General features: G+C 48.6%; 1 protein-coding gene across 5 annotated transcripts in view; it reads right to left on the minus strand.

The window, feature by feature from the left end:
- CEP250 (centrosomal protein 250) overlaps positions 1–21,878 on the minus strand; it is a 142,239-nt gene that overhangs the window by 17,809 nt on the left and 102,552 nt on the right. For all 5 annotated transcript variants that reach the window (XM_043495558.1, XM_043495556.1, XM_043495559.1 and 2 more), the window contains 8 exons: positions 12,033–12,164; positions 11,500–11,643; positions 9,887–10,968; positions 5,449–5,608; positions 4,331–4,655; positions 2,639–2,766; positions 2,231–2,351; positions 776–930 (listed from right to left, as the gene is read on the minus strand). In XM_043495558.1, coding sequence (XP_043351493.1) covers positions 776–930; positions 2,231–2,351; positions 2,639–2,766; positions 4,331–4,655; positions 5,449–5,608; positions 9,887–10,968; positions 11,500–11,643; positions 12,033–12,164 — 2,247 coding nt within the window. The remainder of the gene's footprint in view (positions 1–775; positions 931–2,230; positions 2,352–2,638; positions 2,767–4,330; positions 4,656–5,448; positions 5,609–9,886; positions 10,969–11,499; positions 11,644–12,032; positions 12,165–21,878) is intronic.

Raw genomic sequence — 21,878 nt, forward strand, 5'->3', positions numbered from 1 at the left:
CAGAAGCTGTGCTGTTTAAACAATATGATAGGCTCTTTTAGATGTTTTATAAAACTTACCAGGTACGGAAGTACCTAAATCTAAATTTAGCTTCCTGAGCTCTCAGTGTCGCTGGTACTAGTATGTAACATGACCACAGCCTGCTCCCCAGAACTCACCGGAAGTCTGTCCAGATGTCGCATAATATCAGCCACCTTCACGCACACACCAAAGGGATCTTATGGTCACCAGATGCCTGCCCAGCTATTGGTATTCACAGTGAACAAATCTTGCCTGTGTCTCCCAACTGTAACCCCATATTTCCTTAGAGCAGTCTCCGCAGTGTGTGAAGATTATCAGTGGCTCATGAAAATCCCAAGCCTGGAACAGCAGGGGTGTGAGTGGATAGAAGTGAAATACATTGGCAGAATTCTAGGGGTGGAACTCAGACTGGAATAGTGAGGATACTGTGGATCAGCAGCCAGGTGGCTCAGAAACACTGCATGGGAAGCCTAGGACTGGATAGCAGGGCATGACAGAGGGGCTGCAGGAGGGATAGGGGAAACTTGCTCAATGTCTGCACACTCTGTCTGGTTACACATGCTTCTAACTTTGAGGGGAGCAGCAGAAATGAGAAAGTAAGACATGGGAGATGGCACTGCAGGGGTTTTCCATTTAGTGGCTCTGGGGCCAAGGCAGGGTTGTTCCCAAGGATTCAGTGTTGAAAGAGCTCTGTTCAGGCTTTCCTTGAACGGACATTATGTAACAAAACTTCGGGGCCATCTGCCAGCCTTACCACAACATCCCTTCTTTGCTTCTCGGTGCCCTCAAGGCTCCTCTCCAAGGATGCAACCTCCCCATGCAACGTCACAACCTCCTTCTTTAGGGCAATGACCTCTTCTTGCAGTGTGGCCTGGAGTGAGCCCTGCTTCCCTTCTACCATCCGCATCTCTGCAAGGGGGAACGAGGAGAAGAGGAACCAAAACCAAACCAAACAAAGCTGGGCAAGAGCCATAATCTTTTCATTAAACTGCCCTTTGCTTCCCAGGGGCCAGACCACAAAGGGGAGATTGGGTTATGCCCAAAGAAGTATCTCGGTCTGAGGTATTTGGCTTAAGGAAGTTCAGGTAAAACCAGAGTTCACAGACAGAGGGAGTGAACAAGGAGCAGTCAATAAGATTAGGTCAACAGACTGGTGCAGGTGAACATCATCAGTATAATAGTGAGAGCTGAGGTGGATAAGATTACAAAAGGAAAATATAAAGGAAGGAAAAGGATGAGTACCGACGGATGTAGAGCTCCATTCAAGGACAAGTCTGGGTGCAGAAGAGCTGCTACCACAAAGGAGGGAGCAATACGGTTGCAAAAGGATGTTGCAGAATTAGAAAGAGTTCCAAGACGGGCAACAAGGGCTCTGCCATAGAGAGAGACTGAAAAGACTTGGAATGTTCAACTAGGCCTAGGGGACATGATAGAAGCCTATAAAATACTGACTGGTCTAGGGCAGGAGGATAGGGAGCTTCTGTTCCATTACACAGGAACAGGAGACAATCATTACATTGAAAGGCAGACAATTCCAAGTGTTTGGTGGGTACGAAGGGTGCCATGGCTGACGAGAAGCCAAGATGCCCGCATAGCTGTGGTATGGAGGAAGAGTAAGCGAGGAAGAGTGAGAGAGACAGGACAATTAGCTACATGTAGGGGAGCAGTTACTGTGCTATGGCCTAGGGAGAGACCCAGAGTGAGATCTGTTTGAGTGGCTGTTGTGTGTGAGAAGTGACTGGGGAGATGAGAGACAGTGTCTCCATCAAGCACTTTGCTGAGGGCGGAAGGTTCAGCAGCAGCCTGTATCAGGACTAGGAAGGTAGGGTTGAGAAGGAAGAGGAAGCAGCAGACTGTAGAAAACTGGGGAAGGTAGCAGAGGCACATGATTTATTGACAACTAAAATAATGCAAGGATGCTGGGGGAGGGGACAGAGCTAATGTACTGGAAAACAAGGAGAAGTCTCCCTTACTTAGGAATGCCCCAGGTTAGCACAGGGCAGGAGGAGAAAAGAGAGGACTCTACAAGTACTACAAGGAGAACTGCAGGGAACCAGGGCTGTCTCTCTGCAATGGGTCACAGTCTATTCAGGAGCGCCAGTCTGTGTGGGCTCTCACAGTGGCTCTTCCTCTCCCCCAACTGCCGTCTTCACTCCCTTGCTGATAAAGCAGAGTGGGGCGGGTACAGTGGGAAGGAGGGCAGCCATACCTTCCTGGCTTTGGGCCAACCACTTCTGCAGCTCTTGGGTGTGAGCACTGAGACAGTCCCTCTCAGCCTCCTTCTTGCTCAGCTCTTGCTCCAGCTTCTGAGCCTTGTTCCTGGCATCATCCTGGAGAAAGCAGGAGAGGCTGTATGAAGCTACACACACACAGTGCCAGGAGAGCCGACAGAGGGAAAACTAGAGCATAGACTCAGACAGGGCAGGGCCAGAACTAACAAGGGCAGCAGTAGTGAATGGGATCCCTGCTGAGGGGGTATTCCCCTCTCCCCATGATGGAGCAGGTCTAGGCTGCACTGGCACATGGAAATAGAGCCAGCTCTGCCACAGCACCTTATTTTGCTGCTTAGGCTCAGCAGAAGGACAGGGGAAGTGAGTGCACTGAGGAAAGCAGTTACCCGATCTTGCAGAGTCTGCCTCAGGTCCTGGTGCAGGTCCCGGAAGGCTGTTGCCACTTTCTCTGCTGTGAGCTCTATGGGGAGGTCCTTAGGTTGAGGCCCAGTAAACCCACAAACATGATCCTGTTCTGGAAAAATAAGCCCTGGGATCAGTGTTTGGCCAAAGGGTCGCCAGTGACAGCGCCCTGCTTACATGTAGGAGAAGCTGGCAGGGTTTGGAGACCTCCCAGGGGCAGGTCCCATAGATGTTATAGTGAATAGGTGACACACTGCACATTACCTTGACTGCTCATTAGTGCCACATCAGATGTGGCATTCTCCAATGGCTACTGGGGCTGTATTTCACCCTGGGGCTGAGGTCGCTTTCCCATTCACAAACTGCCTTAGTTCTCTCTGCAGTGAGCTTTTTGGGGCTTAGACCTGCCCTCCATGCCCCTCCTGGCTTTAGTAACAAACGCTGCCCATCCTTGCCAACAGCCCCACGTTTCTGCTCTGTGCCCCACATTCCTCTTTGTTGCAGCAAATGGGGCTGAAACATGGTCCAGCTGCAGATTTCTTACAGACACTAGATGCTATTGCCAGGCGTGCATCCAGCTCTGCTGGCTTTCCCTTCACCCAGGAGTGCTCTGCAATACTAAGCCAGGAGAGACAGTCTCCTCCCACACCACCAGTCCTCAGCAGCAGCTCCTCTCCAGAGGCAGTAACATGCAGAGGGAGAGGGGATGTCAGAGACCCCCTTGGATGCACTGGAAAGGGAGGGAGAAATGGCCCCTCGAGAAAAATGGGGCAAGAGAGTAAAGCACACGATGCAATCCCACAGCCCTAATGAGTCCTCACTAAAAGAGCAAGGAGGGGGGGGACAGGCCAAAGGGCTCCCGTCCCAGAAAACACCTGCCAGTGTGGAGTCGTGTACCTAGGAGAAGGAGCAGAGAGGGTTTGGGGGCAATTTTATCAGCTCTGAGAAACACTGGCACATCCACAAATGGCCCTGCCCACCTGGATTTCTCCCACCCAGGCTTGGTACCTGTTTTTGATACATTGACAGGGAGGTTGCAATGAAATATCCTTACCAAATCCATTCAAAATGTTCTGGGGGCTTTTTGGAGCAATGTCCCAGGGTACATTTCTAAGTATTGGCAACTGTGCCATGTGGGACTCCATGCAATCAGCAGCACAAGTGGGCTGATGACCGGTCCTGGGCTCTCTAGCTTGTAGTGCTTCCTGCCTCTTGCACAGCATCCCTTAAGATTTATAAACCCATCATCCATGGTGCCTGCTATTGAGGTCAGCCATGCAGATCTGGAGTCCCTGGAAGCTTCTGACCAGCCCTAGGGCCATCCCAATTAGCAGTTCCAGAAGAAGTGGAAGGACACTCCTTCCGGGGGCCAGAGATGGCTTTCAAATGTAATATGCTGTCCGTTCGCCCCGAATGGAGGGCCAAGAATTGCTGTGTCAGAGACTGAGGACTTCTCTTGGGCCAAGACCAGAGTAAAGGATTCCCCACCGTTCCTAGCTTTCTCCAATCAGAGCAAGGCCACTGGGAAGTGATATGGGCCAGGAAATCAGGACTAGGAAGGGAACCCCCAGCTCTCCTCCACTAGGATGTAAAGCCTTCTCAGCCTAGGGACAGATCCACATGGCCTTCTGGGGCTAAGATTCCAGCACACTACCACAGACACCAGCCACACTCACCTGGACTCCACGTGACAAGGTCTCCACTTGCCAGAGTGCTGCCACACAGTGTATGCTGCAGAATGGTGTGCAGCCTGGCCAGTTGGGACTCTGCTTCACAGCGGGCACTGCTGGTGAGGTGGCACTCCACAGCCAGTGCCTCTGCCCGGCTCTCTGTGCTACAAAGGCTAAGGCGCAGCTGAGACACCTCTGCCTCTTGCTTCCGCAGCAAATCCCTCAAATGCCGCTCACCCGCCCGCGACTCCTCCAGATCCCGTGACAGCTGCTTCTCATGGGCCACTAAACCAGCCTCTTTCTCTAGCACTGCCTGCCTGAGTGAGTGAACCTGCAGAGAAGAGAAACACAGGCCCTCATGGGCTCAGCACGGCTACTGTGAGGGAAGGGAGGAGGAGAGAGTCTGACGGAGGAAGCTGCTTTTGAGCAGATACCTTCCTACAGCCAAAGGCACAAAACTGAAGAGATGCAGAGGTCAGACTGGAAATAAACCCCGGGACCTTCAGGGACCAAGAGCTCCCCACCCACAGGGAAACACAATTACTGCTCCCCACCCCACCATGCCCTTATCCTCAGAAAGAAACCAGAAGAAAAACACACTGGGTGAAAGAGGCTCCTGAGGGGGAGCCAGTTATGCCATAATGGAGGTGAACTACCCGACAAAAACATGGAGGCAGGAACAGCGAGATGGTCAGTCCCTCATGTTGTGTGTCTGGGACGCCAGGTGAAGAGGCTGAGTTGGAAGCACCTCCACCTTCCCAGCTCTGAGCTCCCTTCTGCCTCCCCATAGCAGAGAGAGAAGTTGGTGCTTTACAGGGCTAGGCACAGCCACCTGGAGCCAACAACTGTGACAGAGGCATTGAGATGCTCCACAGGAGTCTGCTGTTCTCTCTGGGGCTCAGGATCTGCAATCGGGGGTTAAGACATAGAGAAGGCAGAGACAGATCCAGGCTTCAGCACCATAGCTCCAAGGCTGCGAGCAGGTGAGGGGAGAGGAGGCAGTGTTACAGGAGTGGAAGCAGTGGAGGAGGAGACAGGGACATGTGTATAGTGGGTGGGGAGGGTGGGGCTGGTCCTGGGGAAGCCTGATGTGCTACTGGGGAAGGGAACGCTGTCCAGGGCACCTGGGTGTTGAGCGCCTGTATCTCTCCTCTGTGGTCAGAATGGAGCTGCTGAGCTTGGCAAATGGCTGCATGCAAGCTGATGATCTCACTTCGCTGGGCATCATCTCTCTCCTGGAAGGTCCTGAGTCTCAGCTTCTTCCCCTCCACGGCCAGAGCCAGGCTGAAAGAGAGAAGGGACTCAGTAATCCTGGTGGCTCAGTGCCTGGAATGGAGGAGAGGTGATGCTCTGATGGCAATATGATGGGGCAGGGACAGCTCTGTGACAAAGGCAGCTCTAAGCCTGGCAGCACCACAACAGGGGGGTTCCGTAAATCCAGTGGTGCCGCGATGGGAGGGGTAGAGGAGGGGTCTCCATAAACCCGGGGCTCTTTGCCACGTGGTTTAATATTTAACAAGCCCCATGAGTCAAGCCTGGCCCTTTCTTAATCCCACAGGCACTGAAGTCTTGTCCCTGTATTAGCAGTCCCAAAGTATCTGCTGTTTTTAAAGTGGGAGAGATGATCTCATGAGAATGGCCATACTGGCTCAGACCAATGGTCCATGTAACCCAGTATCCTGTCTTCTGACAGGAGCCAGTGCCAGGTGCTTCAGAGGTAATAAACAGAACAGGAGAAATTATCAGGCGATCCAGCCCTGTCAGCCAGTCCCAGCTTCTGGCACTCAGAGGTTTATGGACATCTAGAGCATGGGGTTGAGTCCCTGATCATCTTGGCTAGTAGCCATTGATGGACCTATTCTCCAGGAACTTATCTCGTTCTTTTTTGAACCAAAAAAGAAAAGGAGTACTTGTGGCACCTTAGAAACTAACAAATTTATTTAAGCATAAGCTTTCGTGAGCTACAGCTCACTTCATTGGATGCTGTAGCTCACGAAAGCTTATGCTCAAATAAATTTGTTAGTCTCTAAGGTGCCACAAGTACTCCTTTTCTTTTTGCGAATACAGACTAACACGGCTGCTACTCTGAAACCTGTCATTTTTTGAACCCAGTTATACTTCGGGCCTTCACAAAATCCACTGGTAACAAGTTCTGCAGGTTAACTGTGTTGTGTGAAGTACTTCCTTTTGTTTGCTTTAAAACTGCTGCCTATTAATTTCATCAGGTGACTCCTGGTTTGTGTGTTATGTGAAGAGGTAAATAACACTTCCCTATTCACTTTCTCCATGCCGGTCATGATGTTCTAGATCTCTATCATGTCCCCCTTAACTTCCATATGAGGAGAGATTTAAAAGACTGGGGCTGTTCATCTTAGACAAGAGACAACTGTTTCATCAGCCTAATCATTTTGTTGTCCTTCTCTGTACCTTTTCCAATTCTAATATTTTTTTTAGATATAGGGTGACCAGAATTGTACTGATTTATATAGTGCCATTGTGTATTTACTGTCTGATTAACTATCCCTTTCCTAATGGTTCCTAACATTCTATTAGCTTTTTTGACTGCTGCTGCACATTGAGTGGATGTTTTCAGAGGATTACGCACAATGACTCTTTCTTGAGTAGTAACAGATCATTTAGACCCCATCATTTTGTATGTATAGCTGGGATTATGTTTTCCAATGTGCATTACTTTGCACTTATCAACACTGAATTTCATCTGCCATTTTGTTGCCCAGTCACACAGTTAGTGAGGTTCCTTTGTAATTCTTCGCAGTCAGCTTTGAATTTAACTATCTTGAATAATTTTGTATCATTTGCAAATTTTGCCACCTCACTGTTTATCCCTTTTTCCATATCATTTATGAATATGTTGAACAGCACAGGTCCCAGTACAGATCCTTGGGGGACCCCGCTATTTATCTCTCTCCATTGTGAAAACTGATAATTTATTCCTACCCTTTGTTTCCTATCTTTTAACCAGTTACTGACCTCTGAGAGGACCTCCCCTCTTATCCCGTGACTGCTTACTTTGCTTAAGAGCCTTTGATAAGGGACCTTGTCAAAGGCTTTCTGAAAGTCCAGATCACCCTCATCCATGTTTGTTGATACCCTCAAAGAATTCTAAAGATTGGTGAGGCATGATTTCTCTTTACAAAAGCTGTGTTGACTCTTCCCTAACATATCGTATTAATCTATGTGTCTGATAATTGTATTCTTTGTAACTGAGGTATTGTGGGAAGTAAAGTTCTTGTTCATCTTTCTACTGGTTTTCATGCCAGGGATCCTTCTAAGATCTAACTGGAATAAATATGGATCTTTATTGTCCTGTTTAGCTTTCTTTAGGACGTTACTCTCTGTCTGGGTATTTCAGGGAGGAGATGATGTGATCAGATTGGTAAGACTTAGAGAATTCCTGAATTTTCATACTTGAAAGCTGGGGTCTGTTGTTAGTAATCAGCAGCTCTGACATCCTAGGCTTCTCATTTTGATTGACATGGGTACCCATCAGTCTACTGCTTGTGTTTACTAGTCCTAAATCTCTAGGAATTTAGAGTGAAAACGAACTAACACTAAACAAGTTTCTTTGTTTAATTCAAACAAGTCCTTCCTAGCCATTGCCATGGTCCCTCTGGGATTTCATGATCCTGCATATTCTGTGGTTGATGCTTTTTGGCAGTGACTACTGTATATATATCATACTGAGCTCTCATGCCTTTGATCTGAGCATTCACCCCAACCCAGATACTGCAGAGGTGGGCTCAAAAAACCCCTCGATCTCAGCTGCCTCAAGACATGAATCCTAGATCACGACTGGTGTTGGTGATCTTCCTGGTACCCAGTGAAGACCATCTGCTAGCCACACTCATATTACTTGGAGATCTCCTCTTTGAAGATTCAGCATCGGACTCTGAATTCCAGGTAGTACTAATGATAGAGTTTTTTCTGGAAGTAACTCAGGTGGAATGAAGGTTTTCCCACACCTGCTTCACTAACTGGTAGAGGATAGGATGGAATGGCATAGATACCCTACCTATAGGAGCATCTTGTTCCTGGTGTTGGTGGAAAACAAACTTTGGTTTCCTGTGAAAAGGAGTCAAAGGAGAATGAATGGCCCTAGTTATTCTTTCAGTAAACTGGACAAAGGTTCATCCTCCTGTGGGGAATCACTGTCATCCTTCACACAGATTAGTCCTTGCCCAGAGACAAACTGCCAGCTAACATTCCTCAGAGGCACTGCAGATTGCTCTGCTGATCTGGGTGTGAAAGAATCAGAACTGCCTGGCTAGGCTTCAACTCTGGCTGCATCTTGGCCAGCAGCTGTGACTGCACATGGGGAACCGGTATTGAGACCAGCTGAGAATGCATCCAGCACAAGGCTACAGGTTTGGCTCCAATGCCATCATAGCTGGAGATGCCACAGTTACAAGTTATCTGACACATTGGGATGCACTTGGCAATTCAAAGAGAAAATGAGCAACAGATCCTATCTTGATGAAAGTCCATCGTCATGGGGGATTCTGATGCAGTCATATTAGCCAGAGAGGGTTCACTATTCTAAGTCTCTTGAGGCTGTAACTGCCAAGGTTTTCTGGGACTGTGAGTTGGATTTCTGAAAACGCTGAGATGAGCCAGGAGAGCTTTTGGGCACTCTCTCCAGGTTCTGAGAGTGTGGGATAACTATCTTGCACACAAGTCAATCAGTCCTTTCTGTGCACAAGACAAAGTTGTGTGTGCCCATGAGGGGCATTGTATGGTCATTCCCAGGGCACTTCTTCAAGCACTGCTATGTATCCCATTCTCCATGTGCACAAGAAGAGATAACTAAGGAAAAATACAACACAAATGCAGCATTAAATGCAGCTGGAAAGAGAGAGGCCCGAGCAGATAAGTCAGACTGGAAGCCACAGCTTGGTGTTTGAGTGGGGTCAAGCAGCTGAGACCTCAATTAGCTCAATATGTTGGGATAAAATTCTTGTGTGCTAAGGGGAGCAGTCAAATGCTTCATTGACTCAGAGCTGGAGACAGGTGAGAAAAACTCAAACACTTCAGCTGTGCCAGCTACTCAGGCTCAGGGAGATTGACTCAGCTGCTGCAGGATATTGGGAAGTAGGGGATCAAGTCTTGGGAGCACCAACAAAGCCAGAGGCTCCAAACTTCAACAGCGGCCAGGACCTTCGTGGATGTTCCATACAATGCACTCAGATATCTGAAATGTCATTAAGGGCAACCAGCTGGGTAAAGGAATTGGCTAATCATGCTTACCTGTTAGAAATCCAGCAGTCTCCAGCAGGCAAACCTGGGCAAAGCCAGTACAACTGCAACCATGTCCCTAAGGAGTGCCTTTGCTGACTGCTCTCAGAAGGAAACTGACAGGCTACTACACAGTGCAGTCCAGGCACCCCAGTGAGAGAATGTAAGAGCAGGCTCCTAATTGCACCAACACCTCAGAGCTTTGGGATATGCTCCCAGATTAGCTTACATGTGCACAGACCTGAAAACAGGAATCAGTTAAGATGGGGAAAAAAAATCTAATCTACATTACACTTGATTTCTGCCCACCTGTTTTTTTCACCCTCCAGGGCTCCGAGCATGGCCTGGAGCTCTGTGATCTGACGCTCCACCTCCTCCCGTCGGCTCCTCTCCCCCTCCAGGGCTCTGAGCGTGGCCTGGAGCTCTGTGTTCTGACGCTCCACCTCCTCTCGTCGGCTCCTCTCCCCCTCCAGGGCTTCGAGCGTGGCCCGGAGCTCTGTGTTCTGACACTCTGCCTCCTCCCGTCGGCTCCTCTCCCCCTCCAGGTCTCTGAGTGTGGCCCAGAGTTCTGTGTTCTGACGCTTCACCTCCTCCCATCGGCTCTTTTCCCCCTTCAGGGCTCCGAGCATGGCCTGGAGTTCTGTGTTCTGACGCTCTGCCTCCTCCCGTCGGCTCCTCTCCCCCTCCAGGTCTCTGAGCATGGCCTGGAGCTCTGTGTTCTGACGCTCCACCTCCTCCCATCGGCTCCTTTCTCCCTCCAGGGCTCTGAGCATGGCCTGGAGCTCTGTGTTCTGATGCTCCATCTCCTCCCGTCGGCTCCTCTCCCCCTCCAGGTCTCTGAGTGTGGCCCAGAGCTCTGTGTTCTGACGCTTCACCTCCTCCCATCGGCTCTTTTCCCCCTTCAGGGCTCTGAGCATGGCCTGGAGCTCTGTGTTCTGACGCTCTGCCTCCTCCCGTCGGCTCCTCTCCCCCTCCAGGTCTCTGAGCATGGCCTGGAGCTCTGTGTTCTGACGCTTCACCTCCTCCCATCGGCTCGTTTCTCCCTCCAGGGCTCTGAGCATGGCCTGGAGCTCTGTGTTCTGATGCTCCATCTCCTCCCGTCGGCTCCTCTCCCCCTCCAGGGCTCTGAGCATGGCCTGGAGCTCTGTGTTCTGATGCTCCACCTCCTCCCGTCGGCTCCTTTCTCCCTCCAGGGCTCCGAGCGTGGCCCGGAGCTCTGTGTTCTGAAGCTCCGCCTCCTCCCGTCGGCTCCTCTCCCCCTCTAGCATCTTCTGGATATGAGCAGCCTCCAGTATCTTCTGATTGGATAATTTTTGCACCTCATTCAATTGCTGCTGAGCCTCCAGGCCAATCTTTTGCCAGGAATCCTTGGTGACCACTAGCTCTTGCACCTGAAATATGACAGAAGAATAGTGGAGAAGCCAGAGGTTAAAGCATGCAATAGCCTTCCTGTATCCTGTGAGGAAAGCAAACAAGCAAGTTAAAGTATCTTCTGATCTTCAGAGTGCCAGGTTCAAATTAGATGTTGCTCATATGTTTGGAGACCTAAATGGAGTAGTTTGTTCACCCAATCCCCCGTCACCCCCAGACATAAAAGCACCAGCAGCAGGACAGATGGAGATCTGCCACTGTTCAGCTAGAATCAGGAGCGAATGGCAGGGTGACAGGCAGAGGGACTGTCCCTCCCAGCCATGATCGGGATGGGATTGGGAGTAAGCAGCAGAGTGATAGGGAGAGGGACCGTCCCCATCAACTGTGATCAGGGGTAAGCAGCCAGGCAACAGACAGAGGGACCTCCCACTCTGCCCAGCCAGGATCAGGGATGAGTAGCAAGGTAAGGGTCATATTGAGGGTCAGCGACAGGCAGGGGGACTGCCCCCTCCTGGGTGGTATCCCCATTGCACTGTGCCTGGGGCAGTCACCTGGTTTCGCAGGGTGTCTCGCTGGGTAAGGAGAACGTCTATTTCCTCTTTGAGGGTTTTGACCTCTTCCTGGTGCCTGCTCTCCACCGCCTCCGTCTGATTCTGAGCTTCCTGGAGCTCAGCTTGCAGCCCCACCACGGTGTCCTGCAGCCAGGCCCAAGAGTGAGTCACTGAAAGCTGTGAAATATCAAATCCTGCTCCTTCCTTTCTGGGCCCCAGCGTCCCTCTCACCAACCACATCTTTCTGCCTTTGCTCCGCCTGGGTGGTTGTGTGCACAAAACCTGCTGCTATCTTTGCCTCTAACCTATCCTTCCTTTTACTGAGCTCTCTAGCTTACCAGGCCTCTGCCCAGGTGCAGCCCTCTCCTGGCTCCTCTTTTATGCCCCAGTGCTTCTCTCCCAGCTTTGCACTGCCCTCCAGTCTCTGACTTGTCCCCATTCTCTCTCTTTTCACCCCGTCTTTTTCCGTCCTATGTGTTGGATTCTAACAGCCCGTTCCCTCCTCTCCACTGCTCCCTGCTGGTCAAGCCTACCTGCTCCTTCTGGTGCTTCTTCACCTCTTGGCGAAGCTGCTCCAGCTGATGACAGGCATCTGTCAATTCTTCCTGTGTTTGGAGCAGTGCCTCCAGCAAAGACTTCTTCTCCCTCTCTTTCTCTAGCAGCACCTGCACAAAGAGGAAAGGGGAGAGGGAAGGCTTAACCTTCACAGATATTATGAGTTTGCCAAGTCCCAGAGGCTAGCACTCCCCACATAAACTAGCTACTTGTCTCCACAGTCAGTGCCCACTTCACCCGAGACCCAGGTTCTATGGTGAGACTGACAGTGAGAGAAATCCACTATTGATGGGCGTCTCCTCTTATGTGGTGCCAAACCACATGGCACCTCCCAGTTGCCCTAGGTCAGCGCAAACATCTGCCTGGCTCTGCTGGACTATCTTCACTGAGGGCACCCCCAGCCTGCAGCTATGCTCCTCAGTTCTTCTCATGCAGCCAGCAGCAACTCTTGTTCATGCACACTGGGTTGCAGTAGCAGTGTGTCATGGTCTAAAGAGGACAGGATCTTTGGCTCTCTTGGAAAGAGTAGGTGGTTAAATGAAAATATCCAGTAAGGCTTGGGAAATCTCTGAGGTATTCATCTCTGAGATCTGGTGAGGGGCACTCTGATGCTTGCCAGTGCATTGTAGGGATACTGCTGTGCCCAGGAACTCAGACAGAAGAGCAGGGCTTTGGGTGGCACACAATAAGGGTCCCTACTGTGGGGAGGATCTGGCAGGTGAATTTTGCATACTTAAGAAATGCAGCACATGGACAGCAAGTGGAACAGGAATGGACAATTTCCATGTAGGAAAACATCCCAGGGCAATTCTTTGAAAATGGTTTACAAAAAGTTATGGAAATCCACAACTAAAAACTTCATCTAGCTGTACTCAAGGTTGTAAACATGGGTCAATAACTTCAGGGAAAGAGCTTTAAAGAATAATGAATTCTTAAAACACAAATGGTTGAACTGAGGAAAACTGCAAGTTAAGGAAAGACTTTTAATCCCCAAATATCTGAGCTGCTGCAGTTCCCAGTAACAGAACAAACATCTAAGATGCAAGTGGACCCCTGTACAGCTCTTTAGCCAGCCTTCACCAACATTACTGGTGCAGGCCTACTTCATGCAGTCTGAGAAAGAAAGCATATGAGCACTTCTTCAGTGTTGTCAGAAAAGCAGCAACAAAAGTCAGGGCATGTGCCCAAGAAACCAGACTTCTCCGTCTACCTCATTGTCATAAATATAAAGGGAAGGGTAAACACCTTTAAAATCCCTCCTGGCCAGAGGAAAAACCCTTTCACCTGTAAAGGGTTAAGAAGCTAGGATAATCTCACTGGCACCTGACCAAAATGACCAATGAGGAGACAAGATACTTTCAAAGCTGGAGTGTGGGGGGGAACAAAGGCTCTGTGTGTGTCTGTGTGATGCTTTTCCTGGGAACAGAAACGAATGGAGTCTTAGAACTTGGTAAGTAATCTAGCTAGATATGAGTTAGATTCTCTTGTTAAAATGGCTGAGAAAATAAGCTGTGCTGAATGGAATGGATATTCCTGTTTTTGTGTCTTTTTGTAATTTAAGGTTTTGCCTAGAGGGATTCTCTGTGTTTTGAATCTAATTACTAATTATTAATTTGAATCTAATCTAATCTAAGGTATTTACCATCCTGATTTTACAGAGGTGATTCTTTTACTTTTTCTTCTATTAAAATTCTTCTTTTAAGAACCTGATTGCTTTTTCATTGTTCTTAAGATCCAAGGGTTTGGGTCTGTGTTCACCTATGCAAATTGGTGAGGATTTTTATCAAGCCTTCCCCAGGAAAGAGGGTGTAGGGTTTGGCGAGGATTTTGGGGGGAAAGACGTTTCCAAGCGGACTCTTTCCTGGTTATATATCTGTTAAATGCTTGGTGGTGGCAGCAATAAAGTCCAAGGGAAAAAGGAAAATAGTTTGTACCTTGGGGAAGTTTTAACCTAAGCTGGTAAAAATAAGTTTAGGAGGTTTTCTTGCAGGTCCCCACATCTGTACCCTAGAGTTCAGAGTGGGGAAGGAAACTTGACACTCATCTTCTCCATCTCTCTGGACAGCTCCTTGGTATCTAAGCATGGAATCCATGCTGTCCTCATGCCTACAATGCCCTCCCTCTCTGGATGCCAGGCACCCACCTTCTCTGTCTCAAACCCCGTTGCAAAACACTGTGCTCTTGTAAAGCACACCAAGTATCAAGCCTAAAACTCGGAGCAAAGGCTCAGGCAAAAGTTAACAGAAATGCTGGACCTTCCTGGCATTACTCTCTGGCTAAAACACCCAGCAGCCTAGACTCTACCCCCAAAATCTAATCTGTACTGCTCCTTGACCTTAATCTATCAATCCTGCCACCCCTGTATACCATGCTGTTTTCCCTTGGGATTCTAGATGTGTGTCTGAGGAGAATGGCTTTCCAGGCTCCCTTCCAAAGTCAGCTCTTCACACCATAGGCAGGGGCACAGGCAATTGTACGGAGAGAGGTGAGGCTATACAGCGGCTTGGTCCTCCCTCCTCATCATCTGCTAGAAACCCTGGTGGAAGGGAGATCCCCTTGCAGTGATGACAGTGACTACAGCATCCAAGAAGATGGAACATTTTAACAAGCAGAGGCAGTCTTAGCATTTTCAGGCTGTAGAACCTACTGCAGACATAATAGTATCCTGCCTCCAAAGCTTACATCATTATGCTCTGGGCTGGCCATCCCAAACATAGCCAACTTATTTTATATTACAAGCCTGTGGATGAAAGATCTATAGGTCTCCCCCAGCTTTCTGCTGCAGAGTAAACCTGTTCCTCTCTACATATTAGGGAAGTGGATTGGACTGAAGAATTTATGGATCTAAAGGTAGAGGAGGCCTGGGATTACTTTAAATCAAAGCTGCAGAAGCTATCGGAAGCCTGCATCCCAAGAAAGGGGAAAAAATTCATAGGCAGGAGTTGCAGACCAAGCTGGATGAGCAAGCATCTTAGGGTATGTCTACACTACGAAATTAGGTCGAATTTATAGAAGTCGGTTTTGTAGAAAGCGTTTTTATACAGTCGAGTGTGTGTGTCCCCACACAAATGCTCTAAGTGCATGTAGTCGGCGGATTCTGTCCACAGTACCGAGGCAACAGTCGACTTCCGGAGCTTTGCACTGTGGGTAGCTATCCCACAGTTCCCGCAGTCTCCACCACCCATTTGAATTCTGGGTAGAAATCCCAGTGACTGATGGGGCTAAAACATTGTCACGGGTGGTTCTGGGTACATATCGTCAGGCCCCCGTTCCCTCCCTCTGTAAAAGCAAGGGCAAACAATTGTTTTGCACCTTTTTTCTTGAGTTACCTGTGCAGACGCCATACCTCAGCAAGCATGGAGCCCGCTCAGCTAACTGTCACCGTATGTCTCCTGGGTGCTGGCAGACATGGTACTGCATTGCTACACAGCAGCAGTTTATTGCTTTTTGGCAACAGACAGTGCAGTATGACTGGTAGCCGTCGTCGACGTAGTCCTGGGTGCTCTTTTAACCGGGCGCCTGGGCAAACATGGGAGTGACTCAGCCAGGTCATTTCCCTTGTTTCGTCTCATGGCGATGGAGTCCTACCAGCAGTGCACTGTCTTTTCATCTGCAGCTAGCAGAAGACGATGGCCAGTAGTCATACTGCACCGTCTTCTGCCGAGCACCCAGGAGGTGAGGATGGCTAGCGGTCGTACTGCACAGTCTGCTGCCAGCATGATGTATAAAGATAGATGAAGTGGCTCAAAACAAGAAATAGACCAGATTTGTTTTGTATTCATTTTCTCCTCCCTCCCTCCCTCCCTCTGTGAAATCGACGGCCTGCAAAACCCAGTTTTGAGTTCTATCCTTGAGGTTTTGAGTTCTATCCTTCAGGTGGCCATTCAGTTTCTCGCAAAGCCACCCCCTTTGTTGATTTTAATTCCCTGTAAGCCAACCTGTAAGCCACGTTGTCAGTCTCCCCTCCCTCCGTCAGGGCAACAGCAGACAATCGTTCCGCGCCTTTTTCTGTGCAGACGCCATACCACAGCAAGCATGAAGCCCGCTCAGATCACTTTGGCAATTAGGAGCACATTAAACACCACACGCATTATCCTGTAGTATATGCAGCACCAGAACCTGGCAAAGCGAAACTGGGCAAGTTGGCGATGTCAGCGCCGTGACGAGAGTGATGAGGACGTGGACACAGACTTCTCTCAAAGCACGGGCCCTGCCAATGTGGGCATCATGGTGCTAATGGCGCAGGTTCATGCGATGGAATGCCGATTCTGGGCTCGGGAAACAAGCACAGACTGGTGGGACCGCATAGTGTTGCGGGTCTGGGACGATTCCCAGTGGCTGTGAAACTTTCGCATGCATAAGGGCACTTTCATGGAACTTTGTGACTTGCTTTCCCCTGCCCTGAGGCGCAAGAATATCAAGATGAGAGCAGCCCTCACAGTTGAGAAGCGAGTGGCAATAGCCCTGTGGAAGCTTGCAACGCCAGACAGCTACCGGTCAGTCGGGAATCAATTTGGAGTGAGCAAATCTACTGTGGGGGCTCCTGTGATGCAAGTAGCCAACTCAATCAAAGATCTGCTGATATCAATGGTAGTGACCCTGAGAAATGTGCAGGTCATAGTAGATGGCTTTGCTGCAATGGGATTCCCTAACTGTGGTGGGGCCATAGACGGAACCCATATCCCTATCCTGGCACCGGAGCACCAAGCCAGTGAGTACATAAACTGCAAGGGGTACTTTTCAATAGTGCTGCAAGCACTGGTGGATCACAAGGGACGTTTCACCAACATCAATGTGGGATGGCCGGGAAAGGTACATGACGCTCGCATCTTCAGGAACTCTGGTCTGTTTCAAAAGCTGCAGGAAGGGATTTTCTTCCCAGACCAGAAAATAACCGTTGGGGATGTTGAAATGCCTATAGTAATCCTTGGGGACCCAGCCTACCCCTTAATGCCATGGCTCATGACGCCATACATAGGCAGACTGGAGAGTAGTCAGGAGCTGTTCAACTGCAGCCTGAGCAAGTGCAGAATGGTGGTAGAATGTGCATTTGGACGTTTAAAACCACGCTGGAGCAGTTTATTGACTCAGTTAGACCTCAGCAAAACCAATATTCCCACTGTTATTACTGCTTGCTGTGCGCTACACAATATCTGTGAGAGTAAGGGGGAGACGTTTATGGCGGGGTGGGAGGTTGAGGCAAATCGCCTGGCTGCTGCAAATCGCCTACAGGGCAGTTAGAAGAGCACAGGAGGGTGCGGTGCGCATCAGAGAAGCTTTGAAAACCAGTTTCATGACTGGTCAGGCTACGGTGTGAAAGTTCTGTTTGTTTCTCCTTGATGAAATCCCCCACCCCTTGGTTCACTCTACTTCCCTGTAAGCTAATCACCCTCCCCACCTCCCTTCGATCACCGCTTGCAGAGGCAATAAAGTCATTGTTGCTTCACATTCATGCATTCTTTATTAATTCATCACACAAATAGGGGGATAATTACCAAGGTAGCCCAGGAGGGGTGGTGGAGGAGGGAAGGACAAGGCCACACAGAACTTTAAAACTTATTGAATCCCAGCCTTCTGTTGCTTGGGCAATCCTCTGGGGTGGAGTGACTGGGTGGCCGGAGGCCCCTCCACCGCGTTCTTGGGGATCTGGGTGAGGAGGCTATGGAACTTGGGGAGGAGGGTGGTTGGTTACACAGGGGCTGTAGCGGCGGTCTGTGCTCCTGCTGCCTTTCCTGAAGCTCAACCATACGCTGGAGCATATTAGTTTGATCCTCCAGGAGCCTCAGCATTGAATCCTGCCTCCTCTCATCATGCTGCCGCCACCTTTCAGCTTCAGCCCTCTCTTCAGCCCGCCACTTACTCTCTTCAGCCCGCCACCTCTCCTCCCAGTCATTTTGTGCTTTCCTGCACTCTGATATTGTCTGCCTTCATGCATTCGTCTGTGCTCTGTCAGTGTGGGAGGACAGCATGAGCTCAGAGAACATTTCATCGTGAGTGCGTTTTTTTCGCCTTCTAGTCTTCGCTAGCCTCTGGGAAGGAGAAGATCCTGTGAACCTTGAAATACATGCAGCTGGTGGAGGAAAAAATAAGTGACAGTGGTATTTGAAAAGACACATTTTATAGAACAATGGGTACACTCTTTCACAGTAAACCTTGCTGTTAACATTACATACATAGCACATGTGCTTTCGTTACAAGGTCGCATTTTGCCTCCCTTCCCCCCACCCCGTGTGGCTAACAGCGGGGAACATTTCTGTTCAGCCATAGGCAAACAGCCCAGCAGGAACGGGCACCTCTGAACGTCCCCTTAAGAAAAGCACCCTATTTCAACCAGGTGACCATGAATGATATCACTCTCCTGAGGATAACACAGAGAGATAAAGAATGGATGTTGTTTGAACGCCAGCAAAAATACACTGCAATGCTTTGTTCTACAATGATTCCCGAGTACATGCTACTGGCCTGGAGTGGTAAAGTGTCCTACCATGGTGGATGGAATAAGGCTGCCCTCCCCAGAAACCTTTTGCAAAGGCTTTGGGAGTATATCCAGGAGAGCCACGAATGCCAGGGCAAATTAATCATTAAACATGCTGGCTTTTAAACCTTGTACAGTATTTTAAAAGGTACACTCACCAGAGGTTCCTTCTCCGCCTGGTGGGTCCGGGAGGCAGCCTTGGGTGTGTTCGGGGGGTACTGGCTCCAGGTCCAGGGTGAGAAACAGTTCCTGGCTGTCGGGAAAACCGGTTTCTTCGCTTGTTTGCTGTGAGCTATCTACAGCCTCCTCCTCATCGTCTTCTTCGTCCCCAAAACCTGCTTCAGTGTTGCCTTCATCTCCATTGAAGGAGTCAAACAGCACGGCTGGGGTAGTAGTGGCTGAACCCCTTAAAATGGCATGCAGCTCATCATAGAAGCGGCATGTTTGGGGCTCTGATCCGGAGCGGCCATTTGCCTCTCTGGTTTTCTGATAGGCTTGCCTCAGCTCCTTAAGTTTCACGCGGCACTGCTTCGGGTCCCTATTATGGCCTCTGTCCTTCATGCCCTGGGAGATTTTCACAAATGTTTTGGCATTTTGAAAACTGGAATGTAGTTCGGATAGCACGGATTCCTCTCCCCATACAGCGATCAGATCCCGTACTTCCATGCTGAAGCTCTTTTGCGATTTTGGGACTCCATCATGGTCACCTCTGCTGATGAGTTCTGCATGGTCACCTGCAGCTTGCCACACTGGCCAAACAGGAAACTGAAATTCAAAAGTTCGCGAGCCTTTTCCTGTCTACCTGGTCAGTGCATCTGAGTTGAGAGTGCTGTTTAGAGCGGTCACAATGGAGCACTCTGGGATAGCTCCCGGAGGCCAATACCATCTAATTGCATCCACAGTACCCCAAATTCGACCCAGCAAAACCGATTTCAGCGCTAATCCCCTTGTTGGGGGTGGAGTAAGAAAATCGATTTTAAGAGCCCTTTAAGTCGAAAAAAAGGGCTTCGTCATATGGACGGGTGCAGGGTTACATCGATTTAACGCTGCTAAATTCGACCTCAATGCCTAGTGTAGACCAGGGCTTAGAGAGGTGATTAAGAAGAAGGAGAAAGCATACAGGGAGTGGAAATTGGGAGGGATCAGCAAGGAAAGCTACCTTATTGAGGTCAGAACATGTAGGGATGAAGTGAGGGAGGCTAAAAGTTGAGTAGAGTTGGACCTTGCAAAGGGAATAAAAACCAATAGTAAAAGGTTCTATAGCCATATAAATAAGAAGAAAACTAAGAAAGAAAAAGTGGGGCCGCTAAACACTGAGGATGGAGTGGAGGTTAAAGATAATCTAGGCATGGCCCAATATCTAAACAAATACTTTGCCTCAGTCTTTAATAAGGCTAAAGAGGATCTTAGGGATAATGGTAGCATGACAAATGGGAATGAGGATATGGAGGTAGATATTACCATATCTGAGGTAGAAGTGAAACTCAAACAGCTTAATGGGACTAAATTGGGGGGCCCAGATAATCTTCATCCAAGAATATTAAAGGAATTGGCACATGAAATTGCAAGCCCATTAGCAAGAATTTTTAATGAATCTGAAAACTCAGGAGCTGTACCGAATGATTGGAGAATTGGTAATATAGTTCCTATTTTTAGGAAAGGAAAAAAAAGTGATCTGGGTAACTACAGGCCTGTTAGTTTGACATCTGTAGTATGCAAGGTCCTGGAAAAAATTTTGAAGGAGAAAGTAGTTAAGGACATCGAAGTCAGTGGTAAATGGGACAAAATACAACATGGTTTCACAAAAGGTAGATCGTGCCAAACCAACCTGATCTCCTTCTTTGAGAAAGTAACAGATTTTTTACACAAAGGAAACGCAGTGGATCTAATTTACCTAGATTTCAGTAAGGCATTTGATACCGTGCCACATGGGGAATTATTAGTTAAATTGGAAAAGATGGGGATCAATATGAACATCAAAAGGTGGATATGGAATTGGTTAAAGGGGAGACTACAACGGGTCCTACTGAAAGGCGAACTGTCAGGTTTGAGGGAGGTTACCAGTGGAGTTCCTCAGGGATCAGTTTTGGGACCAATCTTATTTAATCTTTTTATTACTGACCTTGGCACAAAAAGTGGGAGTGTGCTAATAAAGTTTGCAGATGATACAAAGCTGGGAGGTATTGCCAATTCAGAGAAGGATCGGGATATTATACAGGAGGATCTGGATGACCTTGTAAACTGAAGTAATAGTAATAGGATGAAATTTAATAGTGAAGAGTGTAAGGTTATGCATTTAGGGATTAATAACAAGAATTTTAGTTATAAGCTGGGGACGCATCAATTAGAAGTAACAGAAGAGGAGAAGGACCTTGGAGTATTGGTTGATCATAGGATGACTATGAGCTGCCAGTGTGATATGGCTGTGAAAAAAGCTAATGCGGTTTTGGGATGCATCAGGAGAGGTATTTCCAGTAGGGATAAGGAGGTTTTAGTACCATTATACAAGGCACTAGTGAGACCTCACCTGGAATACTGTGTGCAGTTCTGGTCTCCCATGTTTAAAAAGGATGAATTCAAACTGGAGCAGGTACAGAGAAGGGCTACTAGGATGATCCGAGGAATGGAAAACTTGCCTTATGAAAGGAGACTTAAGGAGCTTGGCTTGTTTAGCCTAACTAAAAGAAGGTTGAGGGGAGATATGATTGCTCTCTATAAATATATCAGAGGGATAAATACAGGAGAGGGAGAGGAATTATTTCAGCTCAGCACCAATGTGGACACAAGAACAAATGGGTATAAACTGGCCACCAGGAAGTTTAGACTTGAAATTAGACGAAGGTTTCTAACCATCAGAGGAGTGAAGTTTTGGAATAGCCTTCCAAGGGAAGCAGTGGGGGCAAAAGATCTATCTGGCTTTAAGATTCTACTCGATAAGTTTATGGAGGAGATGGTATGATGGGATAATGTGATTTTGGTCATTAACTGATCTTTAAATATTCAGGGTAAATAGGCCTAATCCCCTGACATGGGATAGTAGATGGATGGGATCTGAGTTACCAAGGAAAGAATTTTCTGTAGTATCTGGCTGGTGCACTAGCAGTGGTGGAGAACTTGAGGCAAGCAGTTGCCCAACATTTGGACAAGTATGTTGTAATTACAATAGACCATCATCGTTTTCCAAAGGTCTTTCCCATATGTGAAGCCAAGAGCATCCTTGTGCTTGGTACAGAGCAAGGCAGAGATGTCGTTCTGCTTGGACATGCTGCGACTGCACAGCACACTGCTTGGGACTGGACATTAATGGCAGAGTGCTAGCCTTTACATTGGAAACTGGACGCATAATATA

Source organism: Dermochelys coriacea, chromosome 13, assembly GCF_009764565.3.
Source record: "Dermochelys coriacea isolate rDerCor1 chromosome 13, rDerCor1.pri.v4, whole genome shotgun sequence".
Taxonomy (NCBI): Eukaryota; Metazoa; Chordata; order Testudines; family Dermochelyidae; genus Dermochelys; species Dermochelys coriacea.